Source organism: Takifugu flavidus, chromosome 14, assembly GCF_003711565.1.
Source record: "Takifugu flavidus isolate HTHZ2018 chromosome 14, ASM371156v2, whole genome shotgun sequence".
Lineage (NCBI taxonomy): Eukaryota > Metazoa > Chordata > Actinopteri > Tetraodontiformes > Tetraodontidae > Takifugu > Takifugu flavidus.
The window spans coordinates 1,690,902-1,712,132 of NC_079533.1; the positions used below are offsets into that span (position 1 = coordinate 1,690,902).

The window sequence follows — 21,231 nt, forward strand, 5'->3', positions numbered from 1 at the left end:
CGGGTGGCGGTAAAGCACCACATGATATTTCTCCTTTTTGGAACTTCTTCAGCTGCGTTGAGCTTTAAATCTTCACCTGTCGCTCCCTTTAAGCTCTAAACTTTGCGGTTCTGCGTGTAGCTTGTTGGTTTAAATATTTCTGATTTCTGATGACGACTGAAACTGTCAATGACCAATAGAAAGTTCGTCCATTTTTCTATTGTGTCACACATTTTCATTATTTATTGTCATTTTTGGGTCTAAACTGGACCAGTTCTGTGAGCTGTTTTGCTTTTTCTGTGGACCAGATGTTCCAGGCAGGTTCCATCATCGGACACAGACGGAGACAGGTCACGTGACAACAGTCAGCCTTTAGTTCTTTATTACAGGAGGATCTGGTTTATATACAGACACGTATCTGCAAAATACTAAAAAGTTTATGAACCCAAAGTACTAAAAAGTCTACATCCACGCACACGCGTGTATTAAGTGTTTATACACACGTGTGCGCGTACGTGCACACTGTATATTCATCTAATAACTGTTAGTTTCTAAAACACCAAAGTAGAGTCACTGAGGCACGGCTTCACCTCCTTTACACCGAGGTTTCCCTGAGCAGGTGTGATGAACTGTTGCAGAAGGAAAAGCATGGAACATGTTAATAACCGGACACAAAAACACTCAGGTTTATTGTCTGACGGCATCAGTGTCTCTGGTTGCATCTGTCTGAGGAGCATTGTGAAACCAGGAGCAGTGTAAATGAGGGGGGGGGGGGGGGGGGGGCAGTGAGTGGATGCTGCATTCATCAAACACACAATAGTCAGAAGAGAAGAAGGAAGAACAGAAGCCCGTGTTCCTCAGTGTTGGTGTGGAGACGCCTGTTTGGAGGAGCAGGAAGCAGGCTGGACTCTTCCAGCTGGCTTTAATGCCACTTCTCTTCTGAGAACCTCCCAGCAGCTTTCTCTCCACCATCTTTTTACGCTGAAGCTTTTTGATCATTTCAGGTCAGATGTTCTTGGACTGAGGTTAAACATGTTTGTTCTTGTGCTCGGAGCGAACCGACGATCCTCTAAAGTCAGGCATCCTAAAGGTGGATGTTTTCTGAGGCCTGGAGGCTTTAAAGTGGCGCTTTTACCCACTTGTCCTCGTTCTGTTGGAAACTTGATCCAAAAACCTTTTCTGGAGCTTCATGTTCTGCTTTTTTGAAGGAATGAAATGGTTTCATCAGCGCTGCCGGGGGCTGAGCAGGCTTCATAAATCTGAAGCTCTGAGATCCTTTAAAGATCTCCTGGAATCAGCAGATGGGGGTTTGATCAAAAACTGTAAGAATCAGTCAAGCTATCAAATCTTGACTCAGTCCAAGCGTGAACCAGTCCATCCAGAGCTGATTATGGCTCAGCCAGGAGGAAAGCACGGCCTGGGGGGGTTCATATGGAGCAGGCACACTCTGGCTCTATTGCTACTGAAAACAGCCCTTCAGCACAGCAGCCTGGAATACAGTTCTGGAGAACACCTGTTCCCAACAGAACCTGTTTAAAACGGGACCAGTAAAGATGCCCGGCGTGACCACGACCACGGGGAGGGGGGGGGGCAGAGACAGGCGGTAATGCCGCTGCCCACCGATTCACCTGGAAACAACAAAAACCCCAGCAGCTTGGACCCAATATGGCAGCGTGTTCCTCAGAAACGCTCCTCAAACTCTCCCCACAGCTTCATTGCTAAACAGGATTTGGGTTTTTTTGTCCGTGCTAAATGGAAAGTGTTTGTCCTTTGGTGGTCCAACAGGACCACGATTTGGATGGATGGATGATTTGATGTTATTGAGAAGAAAAACAGCTGAAAATGGAAGCAGAGATGTTTCAGAGCACCAGAGTTCAGAAAGAGTTTCTAATCAAACACCGCCTGTTGGGAATGATGAATGGATGCATTTTTATTTAATTTAGACTAATTTTAACATCCTTTATGCCAGTTCCATAGAGCACACACACACTAGCAAAGATGATATCCAAACAGCCAAATAAATGGGAGTCAAAAGAAATCATTTAAAGCTCATATGTCAGAGTCAAGGTCGAGGGTTTTCTATGGCCCCCGGGATGATATTGATTTATTATTAGAACCGGCCCACAGGCCGCAGATGTTTTACACAGGCCAATACTACATTTCCCACAATGCAACGGTGACAGTCTGAGCGGGAGGTGGCTTCATTTAATTATTTATCAGTAGTCATTAGCATAACAGCAAAAGTTAACTTTCAGATACCCATAAAATGGCAAAACGGAAGGTGGACACTGAGAACCGGGGGTTCAAACAAGGTGGGAGTGGGAGCACATGTTCACGGAGGCAGCTGGGAAACCTGGGTGTCTTCTGTGTGGAGAAAGGGTGGCGGTAATGAAGGAATATCATCTGGGACGCCATCATGAAGCTAAACACACGGACAAAGACAAGAATATGGACATGGAACAAAAGCTACAGAAGGTTGAGGAGTTAAAACCAGGCCTCAAATCTGGACAGGCTCTGTTCAGAAAAGCCAAATCTCAAAGCGAGGCTGCTGTCAAGGCCAGTTTGATTCTGGCAGAAGAGATCGCTCAATCAGCCCGGCCATTTCCAGAGGGGGATTTCATCAAACACTGCATGCTTAAAGTTTGTGAGCAAGTTTGCCCAGACAAAAGGCAACTCTTTTTAAACGGGAGCCTGAGCAGAAACACCATTGTTGTCCCTCAATCTAAAAGAGCAGCTGGAGAAAAAGGGGAAAGATTTCATGGCATCTTCCCTGGCTGTGGATGAGAGCAGCGACATTAGAGGGGACTCCAGCCTCAACGTGACAGAGGAGTTTCTGGCGTTACGTCCTGTGCACGGCACAACCACAGGACAGGATTTGTATGAAGAGGTGTCAAGATGTGGAAATGAGATGGAGCTGCCTCGGGAAAAACTGGTGGGTTGGACAACAGACGGAGCACCTGCCATGTGTGGACACAGGAGTGGACTGGTGGCCAAGATACGGGAGAAGATGCAGGAGGAAAACGTTACGGCTGAACTGACAGCTCATCATTGCATCATACTCCTGGAATCGTTGTGTGCTGAAGCCCTGAACATGGAACATGGAATGTTCACCATCACGCACGCAGGGAACTTTATCAGAGCCAAAGGTTTAATTCAGCGCCAGTTCAAGGCGTTTCTGAGCCAGTGGCAAACGCAGCGTGGTGATTTGCCCCATCACACTGAGGTGCGATGGCTAAGCCAGGGAAAGGTGCTGCAAAGATGTTTCCAGCTTCCTGAGGAGATCGGATGTTCTTGGACAGCAAAGGGAAAGACACAACTCAACTCCCAGACCAAAGGTTCTTGTGTGAAACGGCTTTTCTGTGGGACATTCCGAGTCATCTGAATGCAATGAAGCTGCAGCTGCAGGGTCGGGGTGGTGTCCCCTCTGATATGTACAGTACAGTGAAGGCCTTTAGAACCAAACGGACTCTGTGGGAGGCACAGATGCACAAAGGAAACTTGAGCCACTTTCCCAGCTGCCAGACCCTGAAAGAGAAGCTCTCTACCAGCGTGTTCCCGAGCGCACAGTTTGCTGATTAAATGAATGTTCTCGCCGCTGACTTCCCACGCCGAGTCACTGACTTAAAAGCACCAAAAAGCAGGTTTGAACTGCTCAGCCGTCTGTTTGAGGTTGAGGTGGAAAGCTCAGCACCAAAGCTCCAAATGGAGGTGATTGAGCTCCAATGCAGTGATGCCCTGAAGGCAACACATGGGGCAGTGGGTGCTGCGGAGTTTGCCCGTTTCCTCCCCGACACACATCCAGGCTGCTCCAACGTTGCCTGTGTTTGGCAGCACAGACCTGCGGGAACAACTGCTTTCTTTGATGAAGCTGAACAAAACATCACACAGAAGTCGACTTCCTGCTGAACACCTTCACTCAGTTGTGAGGAGTTCCTCAGCTCAGAGCCGGACCCCCAACATTGATGAACTCGTCCAAAAGATGAGACACCACCAAGTATCAGCCTCAAACAAGTGAACATTAAGGTGCAATAACACATTGACAATTATTACTCAGCTCAAGTTTAAAAGTTAAAGGTAAATTTAGCCCACTTTTGCTAAATGAGAAAATGTACTGATGGTGCCTTGAATAATACCGCTTCATTCATTTAATGTTCATGTTACGGGGATTTTTATAGAAAGCAAATTTGTCTTTTGTGCCTCTTGAAAATTAAAAATGACTGACAGAGCCATAACAAACTATCGCTTTATTTATCTGATCATATTGTAAAATATTTGTTAGGTTTTCAGTTGGTTCAATTTGGTTCACTAGACCAGGGGTCACCAACACGTTGCTCCCGCTGTGAGCGGCCCGCTACAGACGGGGCTCCCGCTGTGAGCGGCCCGCTACAGACGGGGCTCCCGCTACGAGCGGCCCGCTACAGACGGGGATCCCGCTACGAGCGGCCCACTACAGACGGGGCTCCCGCTATGAGCGGCCCACTACAGACGGGGCTCCTGCTGTGAGCGGCCCACTACAGACGGGGCTCCTGCTGTCTGTAGGCCTCATGTGCCAGAGTGATGGGCTTTGAGCACGTGATGACTCCTGTGGTGAAGATCAGAAACAGCATCCGCTCCAGAGCCAAACAGCTCAGAACATTCAAGGTTCTGTTGGAGGAGCTGCCAACTGAATATGGTGACCTGCTCCTACACACAGAAATCCGATGGCTCAGCAGGGGACGGATTTTGCTTCCCTTTTTGTCACTTGAGTGAAATAAAAGAGTTCATGCAGTCCAGAGGGGAAGACGCGGCGCTGCTGGATTGATTGATTGATTGATTGATTGATTGATTGATTGATTGATTGATTGATTGATTGAGTACTTTATTGATCCCTTTAGGGGGTGTCCATCAGGGAAATTAGCATCTCCAAAAAAACGTACAGCACTGTACAAAATTACCCACCACCATTAAACCTATTAAAGATAATAAAAATAGAATCAAATAAGAAATAAAATAGAATAAATTAAAAATAGAATTTAAATATAAAATATAAAACTATAAAAATGTAAATAAATGAATAGATGGATGAATGAATGAACTGAATGAATGGATGTCCCAGTATTATGTTATTGCAGTGTTGTTCCAGTCCTCCTGTTGGCCCTCCTCCCCCCCAGTGAGGAGCTGAACAGCCTGATGGCTCGGGGGATGAATGAGTTCCCCAGTCTGTTGGTCCTGAACTTGGGGAGGCGCAGCCTCTGGCTGGTCAGGCTTCTGCAGAGGGTGGCGGACATTGTCCACGATGCTCCGCAGCTTGTCAATAGTTCTCCTCTCTGCCACTGTCGCCAGAGGTTTCAGCTTCATCCCCACCACCGAGCTGGCCCGCCTGATCAGCTTCTCCAGCCTGGAGAGGTCCGCTTTTGTTGCACTCCCCCCCCAGCACACCACAGCGTAGGACAGGATGCTGGCGACCACAGACTGGTAGAACATCCAGAGGAGTTTCCTGCAGATGTTGAAGGATCTGAGTCTCCTCAGGAAGTACATCCTGCTCTGGGTCTTCTTGTACAGCTGCCTCGTGTTGCTTGTCCAGTCCAGCCTGTTGTCCAGCCACAGCCCAAGATATTTGTAGGTCTGCACGCCCTCCACCTCCTCCGTTCCTATCTGAACTGGTCTAGGTCTCGGTCGGTCCCTCCCAAAGTCAATGACCAGTCCCTCACCAGGCACCGGTACTCCTCCTCTTGGTCGTCTCTGATACATCCAACGATGGCTGTGTCATCTGCGAACTTCTGGATATGACACATTTCGGAGTTGTAACAGAAGTCCGAGGTGTACAGAGTGAAGAGGATGGGGGACAGCACAGTCCCCTGTGGAGCCCCGATGCTGCTGACCACAGTGTCAGACGTGATGTCCTTCATCCTGACGAACTGCGGCCTGTCGGTGAGGTAGCTGGAGATCCAAGCAACCAGGCAGGGGTCCACTCGCATCTGTAGAAGCTTGTCCTGTAGGACAAGGGGCTGGATCGTGTTGAAGGCACTCGAGAAATCCAAAAAGAGGATTCTCGCTGTGCCACTCCCCTTGTCAGATGCGAGTGGACTCGGTGCAGCAGGTAGATGATGGCGTCCTCTACACCGACCTTGTCCCGGTAGGCGAACTGTAGGGAGTCCTCAGCGTGCTGCACCTGGGGCCTGAGGAGGTTGAGGAAGAGCCGCTCCAGAGTCTTCATCAGATGTGAGCTGAGTGCCACCGGCCGGAAGTCGTTCAGCTCACTCGGTCTGTTCTTCTTGGGGACTGGAATGATGCAGGACATCTTCCATAAGGTGGGCACTTTCCCCAGCTCCAGGCTGAGGTTGAAGACCCGTTGTAGCGGCTCCTCAAGTTCAGCAGCGCAGGTCTTGAGGAGCTGGGGACAGACTCTATCCGGTCCAGCTGCTTTTCGGGGCTGGAGCTTCCTCAGTTCTCCCCTCACCTGGTCAGCCATGAAGCAGGGAGGATGTGGGGATGGTGAGAGCAGGGGAACGGGGGTGGTAGAGGGTGGAAGGGTGGGAGGAGGGAGGTCAGTAGAGGGAGGGGAGGTGGAGGAGGGAGGAGGGGAGGTGGGGTTGGGGGAAGGACACTGACTGGACACTTGACCGTGCATTTTTAACGGACATTACTGGGAAACGAACAGTTTGAACTGGGAGCTGCAAGGCAAAGGTGAGACTGTTGCTGAGAGGATCAGTGCTGTAAATGCATTTAAAGCCAAGATGAACATTTTCTCTGTGCATTTACAGACAAAAGGTGCTGCACTTCCCCTCTGTGCAGATGGTGCTGAAAGACAACGCTTCTGCATGTGAGGCTTTGGACTAAAGCGCAAAATGCAGGAATTCTGTCTTAAATCAGCATCAGCCGTCTTTGTTCATTTAAATATATGGAGCAGTGATCCAGGATTAAACGTTGCTGTTGTCCAAGATTACTGACTGATTCATGATGTGTAACAGATTTCTATTATATCGATTAATTGAATGTTTGCATTGAAATTTGACAGAAATCTGCAGAATGTAAACTGTATAAAAGTTTACCTTCACAGAAACAGTTGCAGTCTCATTATGGGCTGTAACTGTAGGAGCTCCAGCTTATGTCATTAGAATCTACATGATTCAGTTTATTCATGCTTTTAGTGCTCTTTTGACTGAATTTTACCAGATAAAAATGTACCTTTTCTGCCCCCAATAAAAGAGTTCCTCTGTGTTCTAAGAGTTTAAAGAAATGCATTTAAAAACCTTAAACGAGGCCAGATTTCCTACAAAAGCCTGGTTTGACCAGCAAGTCTGGCTCATTTACAGTTATTGATGAGCTCTTTTTCTGTGATATCTGCCATTTAAGTCCTAAAAAGCTATTTAAGGGTCGTTTTCCTTCCACTTCTCAATCACCGACGTGTCCAACTTCACAGGACCTGCCCAAAGGTTCCCGTTTCTGTCATCCTCGCAAAAACGGACTAAAAGGACGCTTCTCCGGGTCATCCAGCTCACGGTGTCCAGGCAGCTCACTTTCTCTGTCGGGTAGACGATCTTCCCACAGCGGGCGCACTGAGGGTTCATCCTCGGAACCTCCTCCGCGGTCTCCTCCGCTTCTTTAAAACAGATATAGTTGCCGTCGCCGGCAGCCGAGCGCCACAAGTTCCAGCAAACGTTTGACAACCAGCAGCGACGACAAAATGTAGAGATACAAGTCAGTAGGAGACAGACGGAGCCTCTGTGGACGCACGAAGGAGCCGCGTCCGGGCTGGAGACTCGCTGATGCTGCGCTGACAACCACCGTCAGTGACAAGCTAGCGAGAGTTAGCTCACGAGACCGGAAACTAGCGATAGTAACCGGAAGTAAACAAAGGAGCAGACAACTTTGCGTTCAAGTTTCATTCAAATATGCAAATAAAGAGTCAAATAACAAATACATTTAAACTTAACAGAAAATATAAAGAATCATTAACTTTATTTATACCCAAAATGTAGTCATTACATAAACTTCCTCATGCAAATATTTACGCTGTATGATATTAAACTATTAGCATTACACAAATGTAATTTAACTTATGCCAAAATGTACATGTAAAAATGTTTTGATCCTCAGTCACATAACATAAAGCAGATAAACACATAAGGAAACACAGTAAAGTTTCAAATTTAAAAAAATATCAAATCTAAAATATATTCACAAAAATAGGCATAAAAATTAAATTGAGAATCTGTGACTGTGTACTTGCAATCCCTTGCTTATTCTAAGATTATTCTTTTTCTTATTTTAATTATTCCGTTTTTAGAATAGTTTATGGTTGAAGCCAGAACCTCTGAACGGAGGCAAAGCTTGACATTGGAAAATGGGTGAGCTTCTTAATCACAGAAGAGGAATTTTAAAGTCTTGTTAATGTGAAGAGGGATAAATAATTAAACTATTAGACTATTTCAGACACTTTCAGCCTCAGCTGTATCGTTTATTATTTTATTTTTTTTTTATTTTTTTTTTTTTACAAAAAGCATCTTTACTCTTTGGCCCCATCTACTGTCTGTTGTGTTTCTAATTTGATCCAGCTGGCTGTGTTAGCTTTACCTGCGCAGAGGTTCCTGCTACAATCAGGAACAAACTCCGCTTGTTTATTCTCACAGTCTGCTGATAAAATCTATTCTGCAGAAAGCAGCAGTGGGCCTGACTTCATGCTGCACCTACAAACCTGAGAATGGAGCCGAGCTTTATTGCTAAACAGGATTTGGGTGTTTTTTGTCCGTGCTAAATGGAAAGTGTTTGTCCTTTGGTGGTCCAACAGGACAACGATTTGGATGGATGAATGATTTGACGTTGTTGATAATGTTTATTATCAAACAGCTGAAAATGGAAGCAGAGATGTTTCAGAGCAACAGAGTTCAGAAAGAGTTTCTAATCAAACACCGCCTTTATCTTTCAAAATATGGTTTCAACCCCTTTAACATGATCAAATAGTCATAACAATGAACAAGTATCACTTGTCCTGTTATTTATACTTGAATTCGTTATGTCTAATACATTTCCGTGTGTGTACAACCACCTCCTCAGCAACGATGCCCAATTCAACGTGGCCTACTACTGCAACGTTCTGGTGGATTCAACAGGTCTCTGCTACTGGTTACCACCCGCCATCTTCAGATCGTCCTGCTCCATCAGCGTCAAATATTTCCCCTTTGACTGGCAGGACTGCACGCTCAAATTCACGTATGCACGGGCAGGATTTTTCATTGTTGTTTGAAACGCAGACAAACTCTGACATTGTTTTAAACTGAGCTGAGTCGAGATTTTATAGAATCTAAACACATATGAGAGGAGAAAAAGGTGCAAAAATAAAATGCACGGTGCAGCTAAACTCTCCCAGTAGGAAAACAGGCTTTTTAAATTCTGAACTGCATTTCCCATGTTGCCTTGCAGCTCTCTAACGTACAATGCCAAAGAGATCAGGTTGCTCCTGAAGGAAGACATAGTCATTGAAACCAAGTGGACGGTTGAATGGATCATTATTGATCCTGCAAGCTTTACAGGTAACCAAGTAAATATTAATTTCCATTTATTTTTATTTTTTACTGCATACAGTCCTGGAGCTTGTTGGGGACTTTCAGTGTACTGGATGCTGTTGATACATGCAGAGAAGTTGTTTTCCCCAGAGCCTGAGCCTTCAGACTGGCTGCAGCTCCAACCAGACTGACAGTCATAACTTCATCACTTGTGTCTGAACTCTGGCTTTGACCAACAGAGAATGGTGAGTGGGAGATCGTCCACCGACCCGCCAAGAGAAACACCTACAAACACATTCCCATGGAGAGCAACAAGCATCAGGACATCACCTTCTACCTGGTCATCAGACGCAAACCTCTCTTCTACGTGGTCAACATCATCATCCCCTGCGTGCTCATCTCCTTCCTGGCCTCGCTGGTCTACTACCTGCCCGCAGACAGTCAGTGCAGAGTCACAGAACGTACTGAAGCCAGCGTCAGGCAGAGTAACAGTCTGGGACCTTTTCAGAATCACAACTACATGAACTGAGTTAACCTTCAACAGCACCCAAAGAATCAGACATTATAGCTGAATATCACGTCAGCACGGGACAACACAGCTAATAAAGCAGCAAACATCGGTAGTGGGCGGAGCTGAGGGGCCGCCATTAATCGAGAAACATTAATTAGCTCCCCAACAGATTTTTGAATATATTTTAAAAAGGTGTGTGGGTGTGGTGTGTGTGTGTGTGTGTGTGTGTGTGTGTGTGTGTAGGTGGTGAGAAGATGACACTGTCCATCTCGGTGCTGCTCGCTCAGTCTGTCTTCCTACTCTTGATCTCTCAAAGGCTCCAGAAACATCCACGTCCGTTCCACTTATTGTGAAGTAGGTAAACGCACCATTTACTCCACATCACTTTAACTCTGAATCAGATATATTCTGCTTCTCCAAACTATATATACATTAGGGCTGCAGAACCAGGTGACAACCGCTGAGATTTAAAAAATGGAAAACATCTGAGTGTGTTTGTGCGTTGAAGATATTTGATGTTCATCATGGTGGTGGTGACGGTGGTGGTGCTGAACTGTGTGGTCGTCCTCAACCTCCACTTCAGGACGCCGAGCACGCACGTCATGTCTGAGTGGACCAAACAGGTAAGACACACACATCCTGTTGTCCCTTTGTTGAACAGATGAACATCAGGATATATGAACATGTGACTGAATAACATGAAAGAGGATATATGAACATGTGACTTAATAACATATGAAAGAGGATATATGAACATGTGACTTAATAACATATGAAAGAGGATATATGAACATGTGACTTAATAACACATGAAAGAGGATATATGAACATGTGACTCAATAACATATGAAAGAGGATATATGAACATATGACTTAATAACATATGAAAGGGGATATATGAACATATGACTTAATAACACATGAAAGAGGATATATGAACATGTGACTCAATAACATATGAAAGAGGATATATGAACATGTGACTTAATAACATGACTTAATAACATATTAAAGAGGATATATGAACATGTGACTTAATGAAATATGAAAGAAGATATATGAACATATGGCTTTATAACATATGAAAGAGGATATATGAACATGTGGTTTTCCCACTATAACACACACACACACATACACACATCAGTATCAGTGTTCCAAATCCTGTTTTCTTTTTCTGCCAGCTCTTCCTCGAGCGATTACCCCGCATCTTGCGCATGTCCCGCCCTGCTGAGGCAGAGCCGTACTGGGATGGAGCGTTACCGCGGCGATCCAGCTCAGTGGGCTACATTGCCTCGGCTGAGGAGTACTACAGTGTGAAGTCCCGCAGTGAGCTGATGTTTGAGAAACAGTCTGGGAGACACGGACTGGTGACCCGAGTCACACACGCTGCCAGGACGTTTCCAGAAACATTTAAACACATGAGATATAGAAGCATCAGTAGCTTCATTTGAGTTCTGAGCTTTGGTGTCTGTGTGGAGCTGTGAAACCACAAGAAGAGGGAGGAGCCATCAGCTGTACGCAGAGATCAAGCCGGCTGTGGATGGAGCCACTACATCATTAAACACATGCGCAACAAGAACGACTACAATGAGCTCAGAGGGTTCAAACAGAGTCCTCAACCCAAAGTCTGATTTAAAAAGATCAAAAGTGGCGTAAATGTCTGGTCCTGACAGGAGAAGGATAACTGGAGCGGCATCGCTCGTACAGTAGACCGACTCTGCCTCTTCCTGGTTACCCCGGTGATGACCTTTGGCACCGTAATCATCTTTCTGAGGGGAATCTGTAACCAACCTCCTCATCTGCCCTTCAAAGGAGCCCCGCATGACTCCAGAGAGGAGAACCCACGCCTGCTGTGATGCTCACACACAGCCAGGGCTTTTTCCATCGCCATCGTTTCTCTGGGGGAAATGTTGCATTTCTTTATCTTAATAACAACAAATCTTTAGTTTGTTCTATAGGAGCTCCATATGTTTAGTGTCAAAGACTTCTTAGATTGTGTTCATTGCTGGCACATAAAGAAAAATGCTTTGATTTTACTAAAGTGACACAAACCCATCTCAACACTGTTTTTTATATCCTCTATATTATTGTGCGTAGTCTGTGTAACTGTTGTGCTTTATTTCTGCTGGCTTCTTTAATGGGATGTAAACCAGCCTGACATAATACCAGTTGAGTATTTATTTGATGTTGCCAAAGGTTTAAAAACAGCCTGACAGAATAAGAAATTGTGAAAATTTAGAGGATGAATTATACCTGGTGGTATCTGATCTTGAATGGCAAAGTATTTTATAGGGAAGTGAAATAATGTTTGGACCTCTTATCAGGCAAAGAGAAAGTTGTTAAGAACTGCTCTAAAAACACCACCTCAGGGGGACTATATCCAAATCTCTCCCTTTACTGATGGGACGTTGAAACGTCAATACGTGGATTCATACATTTAGAACTGGACGTTGCACCAGAACTGGAAGCGCGGACTGATACATTTTTAACAGCGGTCCTACTTCAGCCCTCCGGGGCTTAATAACAAAATACGAAAAATACGAAAATGTTAATTTTGGAAACATTGTTGTCGGTTGTTCGACTTGCCGGCTTTCGCTAAATTGCTAAATACGCGCTAGCATGCATGTTTTAAGCTATGGTAGCGGTATGTTTTACCATGCCCGCGCCCTATAATCCGGAGCGCCTGATGTATGTGTTAAATACAGAAATAGCACCCGTAACTGAGGCTGCACCTTTTAATACGGTGCGCCCTTTGGTCGCGAACATACGGTATATAGAACATAGGGCACGTTTGTGCGTGATATCACTCCACGTCTGCGCAATGACCACAACCTCCTATCTTTAGTATTGCTGCGCCAACTGGTGGTCTTTTGGGTTGAGGATAACGGTGATCTATATGTAGCTATATGTAGCTATAGCGTCATTGGCCTCCACTCCAGCCACTCCTGGTAGTTCCTCAAAAACACTGAGTTTCTAGTGGATGCACAATCTGTGGAAACCAACATAGAAACTACTGAAGAGCCAAAGTTCTTGCAACAAAAATATAGTCCCCAATTAGGTTGTTTTGTTATCACACGACCCCGTCCCCATTATCTTAAGAGAATATAAGAGAATGAGTGGAGACAGAAGAGAGAATGAGACGTTTTTGGCGCGTGTCGCTCTTGATTTAGTGTTTATTTTTGCAGTGAACTTAAAGGAGGCCTTTTCACTTTATGTTTCATTAAATTTAAGCTGATATTCCATTCTTGACATCTTTAAATTTACAGTATTCATGGGAATTTTATTTGGTCATTTTGCTTCTTTTTATTTCCTATTTCCCACATTTATTCATAGTTTTTATTAGATTGCAATAAATCCTATAACATTGAACAGACTGACTAAAGTCAAATGACCTGCGGTTCCCACCGATAGCCGTCATTCTGATGGGTTTTTGCTGGCTGCAGCTGAAATATTCCAATGCTCCATGTCACAGAGACAGTAAATACTAAACCCTAAAGATTCTGAAGGCATGATGTAAAATAGTAACGTATAATACAGACATTTGAAGAGACAATTAAGAGAATGTTTTCATGCTTCTAAGAGTGGCCGAGGAGCCATTTAGAACTTTATAAAGATGCATTGTGTGATACCAGGAACTAATTTAACTTCAAGGCGAAGCTGCTTCTGCTTTGTCGACCATCGACTGATCTCCTGAAAGTCCACCAGCGCTTTTTAAAAACTGAATTTTTCATCTATGGAGGGAGTAGACGGCAGATGTTTCCACAGATGCTCTTCACCAGTGGTCAGTGAGTGATGCAGCAGATGAGCGGGAGTTGACTGGCTTCAACCAGCTACCGTCTCAATGTCTCCAGCCCATAGTGTGGATTCTCTACGAGATCAGACAGCAGCTTCACTCCTGGATCCTTTAGCTTGTTCCCACTCAGGTCCAGTTCTCTGAGATGGGAGGGATTGGACCCCGTGTGGCCCTCCCTCCTGAAGGAACTGGGCACAACACACACACTCAGAAAGTGTGAGGACCCTGGATGGAATAATGGACATTTTTGAGAATGGTGTTTACCTCAGAGTTTCCAGTCGGCAGTTTGGAAAGTGGAGAAAACCACAGAGCAGCTTCACTCCTGGATCCTTTAGCTTGTTCCCACTCAGGTCCAGTTCTCTGAGATGGGAGGGATTGGACCTCAGCGCCGAAGCCAGAGAGTCACAGCTGATCCTGATAAGCTGCAGTACATCAATCTAAATACAGAAGGGAAACTTTTATAAGGTTTAAGTGAAACCAGTATTAATCTGAAAGGTTAATCAAAGGCATGATCTGTAAATATTTAATTTAGTTACAGGTTAAAAAATGATAGTAATATGTAATGACCACAATTCCAACCTCTCAGGTTTGCACTGTTCCAGAGGAGAATATATATTGTTCTGGCCCTCACTCTTCCCAGGTTCTCCCACCTCTTTCCCTCCCATCTCATCATGGAGATCCATCTCACCTGTGGCTCATCTTTAAAGGCACAACCTGTCTTAGATGACTTCCTGTCTCCCTCACCATCTCCCTCCTCGTTGGCTGGTGTCTACCAGGCACCCTCACCTAGTTTTGTCTAATTTTGGTTACCATCTGTCGGCTTTTTCATTGTCCTTAAATCAATTTATCATGAATAAGTGGTCCCCGTGTGGCCCTCCCTCCTGAAGGAACTGGGCACAACACACACACTCAGAAAGTGTGAGGACCCTCGGATGGAATAATGGACATTTTTGAGAATGGTGTTTACCTCAGAGTTTCCAGTCGGCAGTTTGGAAAGTGGAGAAAACCACAGAGCAGCTTCACTTCTGAATCCTGCAGCTGGTTCAGACTCAGGTCCAGTTCTCTGAGATGGGAGGGATTGGACCTCAGCGCCGAGGCCAGAGAGCCACAGCTGATCTCTGATAACTGCAGTATTCTAATCTGAAAAATGCAGGATGAGGTTATACGGAGCAGGTCTGCATGTTATCTGCGTCATACTAAACCTACGTTAGTTCTTAGTTGGGTCAGACCTGAATTCACGATATTACAAGGAATTTTTTTAATGTGGTGCATCACAGCAGTGTTGAGAACAGCCTCACTTCACCATCTTAGCAGCTGGTATATAGGTAGAAAAATGAAGACTGACCTGAGCCTCTCCAGTTTACAGTTTGGACTCTCTAGTCCAGAACAGAGAGAGCCGCTCCACTCCTGAATCCTGCAACGTGTTGTGGCTCAGGTCCAGAACCCTCAGATGGGAGAGGTTGGACTTCAGAGCTGAGGCCACAGAATCACAGCTGGTCTCTGATAAACTGCAGTCCCTTAGTCTAAAATAACAATTATTTTGAGAGAAGACAAATAAAAATCAACATGTACCAGAGCAAAACACAGCTTACAAGCAACAAACCTCTGGTCCTGCACCGGCTTATCTGCCGTATGTTCCTATTTTGGGTTCTTTCAGGGCGGTTGGACAAGATCTACACACGTATGTAAAGTGTGCGTAGGTCAAAATACCTTCCAAGTTTGTGAGACCACATTTCTCAATAGCACTCAACTCTTGTCAGGAGTTGGGACAAAGCGACCCACTCCTGATAGCTTGTGGGCGATGCTGCAGCGACCCTGCAATCCCTACACTCTCTGGTGAAACCAATCAAAGGTTTTAGACACTGCTGGATGCTGGAAGGGTGGCTATAGTCTGGACGCATCGTTCCCCTGACTGCACATTTCTCCAACAATGATTGGCAGCTGGTGTCACTTGTTCTCCAGATGAGAGAAGGAAAGAGAGCCCCCCCACAGTGTGTTTGATTGCCCCACTGCAAGCTCAATGCTGCCAGAAAACATTGCAGGAGCATCAATTCCCCTCAGGGCATCAACAAGGAGCTCAGGAAAAGTGCAGCTGCCACCTACTAGAGACAAGCACACTGAGCTGAGATTCAAAGCCCCCTCCTCCCAAGAGAAGAGCTCGTTTGTTGGAGGCTCTTCTGGGCGATACCTGGTGCCACAGCTCCAGCTCAGCCCGTCTCTGGAGCTGAGGGAGCTTAGCAAGTTTCATGGTTCTCCACCACTTCCTCTCGCTGAGGACCTTCTCAGCTGGTGGTTCTGCTCCACCTTCCAATTTGAGCAGGTGATACTTCTGCATTCCTGCCACCAGTGTCTCTGCAGAAAGACTCTTCTCTACTGTTTTATATTAGATTGTATAAAATTAGGATTTTTGGTTGATGTCTTAGATGTTGTTGACTAAGAGCAGGTTTCTCTTTACTAACACAGAAAGATTCGATGAGAAGAGCAATGTATTATTTTATGAGCTACTTCCACTACTATTATATACACATACTTCCATATTGTCTTAGATTGCAAGCTGCATTTTTGCATCGTTCATAGAAAGTCAATTTTGTGAGGAGGAAAACTCAAATGAGGTCATTTTCTTTCATGATCATTACAAAAGAAGGAGGCGATGAACAAACAGATTTATATAAAAATGTGTAAAACTTATGGATCGAAACCTTTTTAAATGGTTGCATTGTGTAGAATCGGTGTAGAATCAACTTGTTGACTTCTGATTTGGACTCCAATGGAAGTGAGGTGCAACAATTGTGGATGCTGAAAGCTTCAGATCTTCATGAAGGTTTCTGTGGTTGGACTGACCTGCTGCCCCTTTAAGAGGGAGGCAGGTTTGGGCTTCTGGCTGGAATGAAGCCACCTAAGATGAGAATGACTGCAGGCTTTCGGTACCAAGGTTTAACAGGGTGCTCACTTCACACTTGGGCTTTTCTCTTTTTTGGGATGGGTTTTCTCAGTAGAGAAGGGGCATGGCACACTGCAGCAGCTTTCTTTTTGGGTTTTCTAGTTTTCCTTCTGATCTTTAAAAGACAGGAAGAACCATTTTTGATTGGTCTGAATGTTTGGGCGGTTTTGTGGCCAGCCTAAAATAAAACAAGACAAATCTACAACTGATACTTCCTTTCTAGTCATTGATGACCATCCTCACATGGGACAGATTTCCACAACCAATTTAATACTGCAAATCTGTCCTGTGTGGTCTTTTTTCTGAGAACTGTAACACTACGTTTATAACAAAGATCAAACATGGAAACATTATTGTCTAACTATTACACCTGGGAAAGTACTGGATCATCTCTGACTGACCTGAGAGTCTCCAGCTCACAGAGAGGATCCTGGAGAAACCACAGAGCTGCTTCACTGCTGGATCCTTCAGCTGGTTCCCACTCAGGTCCAGAACCCTCAGATGGGAGGGATTGGACCTCAGCGCCGAGGCCAGAGAGTCACAGCTGATCTCTGATAAACTGCAGCACATCAGCCTGGAAAAGGAATAAATGGGGCAAATAAAAACACATTTCTAAATCTGAAAATGAAGAGAAAAGCAGAAAATGTAAAGAAATTTAGAAAAGACCAACAGAGGCCTCCTGACCTGAGCGTCTCCAGTCTGCAGTTTGGATGCATCATTGCAGAAGACAGTAACTTTACGGCATCTGTCAGGCTTTTGTTCCAGCTTAAGCTCAGCTCCCGTAGATGAGAAGGGTTTGACGTCATTGCTGAGGCCACAACTTCCCAATGACTCTTTAAAGAGAACTACCACCAGACAGTCTGTTGTGTATGAAACAAAAATAGTGAGTCAAACTTTGGGATTTCTCATCAACTTATCTGAGAATCTACCTCAACACAAATGTAGCTCATTTCCTGGAAAAGCTAAATTCAACACCGTAGAGCAACAGTTTGAACGACCATCAGATCTGAAATGCAACTGAATTATTCTCAACATTTGTCTTATTTTAGAACAGCTCATAATTACTCAATATTTAAAATGATTGTAGCAAATGGTTTAAAGAAACGTGCATCTTTTTATCTGTCTATCGGCTCTTTGGATATTTTGCATTTCATCCAATTTGTACGATCGTGCGTCAAGTCTTAATTCAGCGATCCGATCGATGACATCAGAGTCTCTGGTTGCATCGATTGCCCTCAGCTTCTGTTATATCTGCCTGTTTCCCTTCAAATCATTTTCACTGCACCTTTTGTTGCTAGTGATGAAGTTGCCACCTAACGGGTGTGGAAAGGCTCAAACAACTTTGTGGGTCACATAAAGGCTCCAAACGGAACCGCCACAAAGACCTAAAACACCCATTTAAACCAACGAGGCCGGCTGTTTTTACGTTGAACAAATGAAGCAAAATAGTCACGTGTCATTAGTTAAAATGTGTTTTTCTGTTGTTTGAATACGATGTATACAAACAAACAAAAGTGATTTAATGACATGACAGTAATTTCATGATAGTCAGTTAACTTGTGGCTCCTATTATTCCTGCCTTATGTTGGTTTGTCTGGATTGACCTTTGAACTTATATCCAGCCAGTGTTGAACATTTCTGGATGAATTGTTTGTTTTTTAATTTATGGACGCTGCAATGGAGATAAAGAATTGAAGGAATGACCACTGGAGGGGGTATTGCTACCTGACATGATCCACTCGCTTGATTTAAACGCCGATGTCCGGCCCCAAAAGTCTTTACTTACTCGGCCTTCCTGCAGTTCCTCACAGCTGGAATCAGGCGACGTCGTCCCTGCGCTGAGGTGTAGTACTGCAGCAGGTTCAGCTCATCCAGAACCTCCTCTGACATCTGCAGCAGGTAGGCCAGAGCTGAACAGTGGATCACTGACAGTCTCCTCCATGATTTCTTCCCTGACTTCAGGAACTCTTGGATCTCCTGGGACTGACTGATCCTTCATCTCCATCAGACAGTGGAAGATGTTGATGCTTCTGTCTGGGGAGATTTTATCACTGTTCCGCTCCTCAGGTTGTTGAGGACCTTCTGGTTCCTGGAGGGTTGTGGCTGTCGTCTGATCCAACAGTCCTCCCAAGATCCTCTGATTGGACTCCAGAGAGAGACCATGAAGGAAGCAAACAAACAAGTCCAGGTGGCCATTTTTGCTTTCAAGAGATTTCATTAGTGCTCTCCTGAGGAAGTCATCAAGAGATTGGGCTGGATCGTTATTTGTGAACAACCCAGCAAACCAGGAAAAGCGGTTTGGTTTTGAATATTTTAGGAACTTATTTATAACCGCTGTGTCTTTCCTGGTGTGACGGTGGAACATGTAGACGGCAGCCAGAAACTCCTGAATGCTCAGATGAACAAAGCAGTAGACTGATTTCTGGAAGATCACACTCTCTCTCTTGAAGATCTCTGTACAAACTCCTGAGTACACCGACACCTCGGAGACTCCAGTCCACATCGCTCCAGGTCTTCAGAGTAGAACATGATGTTTCCTTTCTCCAGATGTTCAAACGCCAGCCGACCCAACTTCAGAAGGAGTTCTTTATCAGCGTCTGTCAGTTTCCCTGGTCTCTGCTTTCCTCCATACTTCTGCTTCTTCCTCTTTATCTGAACCCTCAGGAAGTGTGAGTAGAGGTCAGTCAGGGTTTGGGGCAGCTCTCCTCTCTGGTCTCTGGTCATCATGTCCTCCAGAACTATAGCAGTGATCCAGCAGAAAACTGGGATCAGACACATGATGTGGAGGCTCCTGGAGGCCTTGATGTGTGAGATGATTCTCTTGGACAGATCTTCATCACTGAACCTCCTCCTGAAGTACTCCTCCTTCTGGAGTCAGTGAAGCCTCGTACTTCTGTGATCCTGTCAACACACGAGGGAGGAATCTGATGGGCTGCTGCAGGTCTGGAGGTGATCCAGATGAGAGCTGAGGGAAGCAGGTTCCCCTGGATGAGGTTCACCAGGAGCACGTCAACGGACGATACTTGTGTGACATCAGAGATGAGCTGATGCTTGTTGAAACCCAGTGAAAATCTGCTTTCATCCAGGCCATCAAAGATGAACAGAAGTTTCCAGACAGTCAGATCTTCTGCTCTGATCTTCTGTAATGTTGGATGGAAAACATGAAGCAGTGAGAGAAGACTGTGCTGCTCATCTCTGATCAAGTTCAGCTCCCTGCATGAGAGCGGAAGCACCAGACTGATGTCTTGGTTCTCCAAATCTTCTGCCCAGTCCAGACTGAACTTCTGCACTGAGAGGTTTTTCCAACGCCGGCGACACCGTTGGTCAGAACCACTCTGATGTGTCTCTGTTGCTCATATGAGACTTTGAAGATGTCCTGGCACTTGATTGGAGTGTCCTGGATGTTCTTCTTGGAGGTTCTCTCAGCTGTCTCACCTCATGTTGTGTGTCCACCTCCTCACTTTGTCCCTCAGTGATGTAGAGCTCAGTGTAGATCTTGTTCAGCAGGGTTCCACTTCCTGCTTCATGAGTTCCTTCAGTCACATGTTCACATCTTCTCTTCAGACTCATCTTATGACCTTCTATCACCTCCTGCAGATCACTTCCTGAACATAAGTAAACCAATGATTTCCATCTATAATAAATCATCAACACAACTACAAATCCATGACATCACAAGTTCAATCTCATATTGAACAGTTTTACTTTGTTTGGGCTTCATTTCAGCATCTCCAGATCTGCTTCCAGATTGTGAACAAGAGGACTCTCCTGGTGGAGCTGACTGGTCCCAGTTTGATAGGATGTGCTCCCCCCTCTCACTATGAAACACATCTCTATTAGTCCTTTGATTTATAGGATGAAAGAACCTGATCAAGACTCAATATTGTTCCAGCATTTATGTCTGAATTCATCTTCCAGTTTAAACCTGATTCTTGTTTCTAATCAACAATATTCACAGTAAGTCTGTAACTATATGACTGTCTGAGGTTTGAGTGTTAAACATCTCCATAATAAACTCACAACCTGCTGCTGTTAATGTGACTAACAGCTGCCACACAAACACATCATCACGCTTTAGTTTTCTTACATTTTCTCTGAACTTCTGATTTTACCACTCCATGTTTGGACCGTCACTCTTCATGGACACCCAGCTGGACACTGTGGACTCTGCTCTGTCCTCGTCCATCCTGAGGAAACATCAGAAATAGTTATGAGACTGTGATGAAGGTAAATCTCTAGAGGTTGGAGTTAATAATCCCAATTCACTGCATTTTTATCAAACAGAACATTTCTAATCCATTGTGGATAACAACTGAATCAATAAATCAATGATGTCTCTGTATAATTTTCATGTTTTCAGAGTTTAAGCTGCTTTTTTAACTGTTCCCTGCGTGAGAAAAGAACTGGCCCCTTTTCACCCCTCATCCTGCAGCACTGAATGTGCTCTAAAGTTCTTTCCAGAGCAACGTCTCTGCACTTGCAGCAACATGTTTAGTCATGGATCCGTGAGGAGAACCGG

General features: G+C 45.0%; 2 protein-coding genes across 3 annotated transcripts; one reads left to right on the forward strand and one right to left on the reverse strand.

Annotated features, from left to right (window-relative positions):
• Nucleotides 1–9,415: 9,415 nt before the first annotated feature.
• Nucleotides 9,416–12,143, forward strand: LOC130537293 (acetylcholine receptor subunit delta-like). Of its 2 annotated transcripts, XR_008953590.1 has the most exons (4): nucleotides 9,416–9,904; nucleotides 10,219–10,329; nucleotides 10,484–10,598; nucleotides 11,160–12,143. XR_008953590.1 is itself a non-coding variant. In XM_057053979.1 (2 exons), the coding sequence occupies exons 1-2, from the start codon at nucleotides 10,491–10,493 to the stop codon at nucleotides 11,427–11,429; spliced, it is 378 nt and encodes a 125-aa protein (XP_056909959.1). In that variant the 5' UTR covers nucleotides 10,471–10,490; the 3' UTR covers nucleotides 11,430–12,143. The 2 variants fall into 2 exon arrangements, 1 of the variants encoding a protein (XP_056909959.1); XM_057053979.1 differs by lacking the exons at nucleotides 9,416–9,904; nucleotides 10,219–10,329 and having other exon boundaries at nucleotides 10,471–10,598.
• A 2,985-nt stretch (nucleotides 12,144–15,128) lies between these two features.
• On the reverse strand, nucleotides 15,129–17,546 carry LOC130537296 (NACHT, LRR and PYD domains-containing protein 4C-like). Its single transcript, XM_057053981.1, has 3 exons — nucleotides 17,397–17,546; nucleotides 17,114–17,286; nucleotides 15,129–15,294 (listed from the first exon to the last, which is right to left on the reverse strand). Exons 1-3 carry the CDS (start codon nucleotides 17,516–17,518, stop codon nucleotides 15,290–15,292), a joined length of 300 nt encoding a protein of 99 aa, XP_056909961.1. The 5' UTR covers nucleotides 17,519–17,546; the 3' UTR covers nucleotides 15,129–15,289.
• Between the last annotated feature and the right edge of the window lie 3,685 nt (nucleotides 17,547–21,231).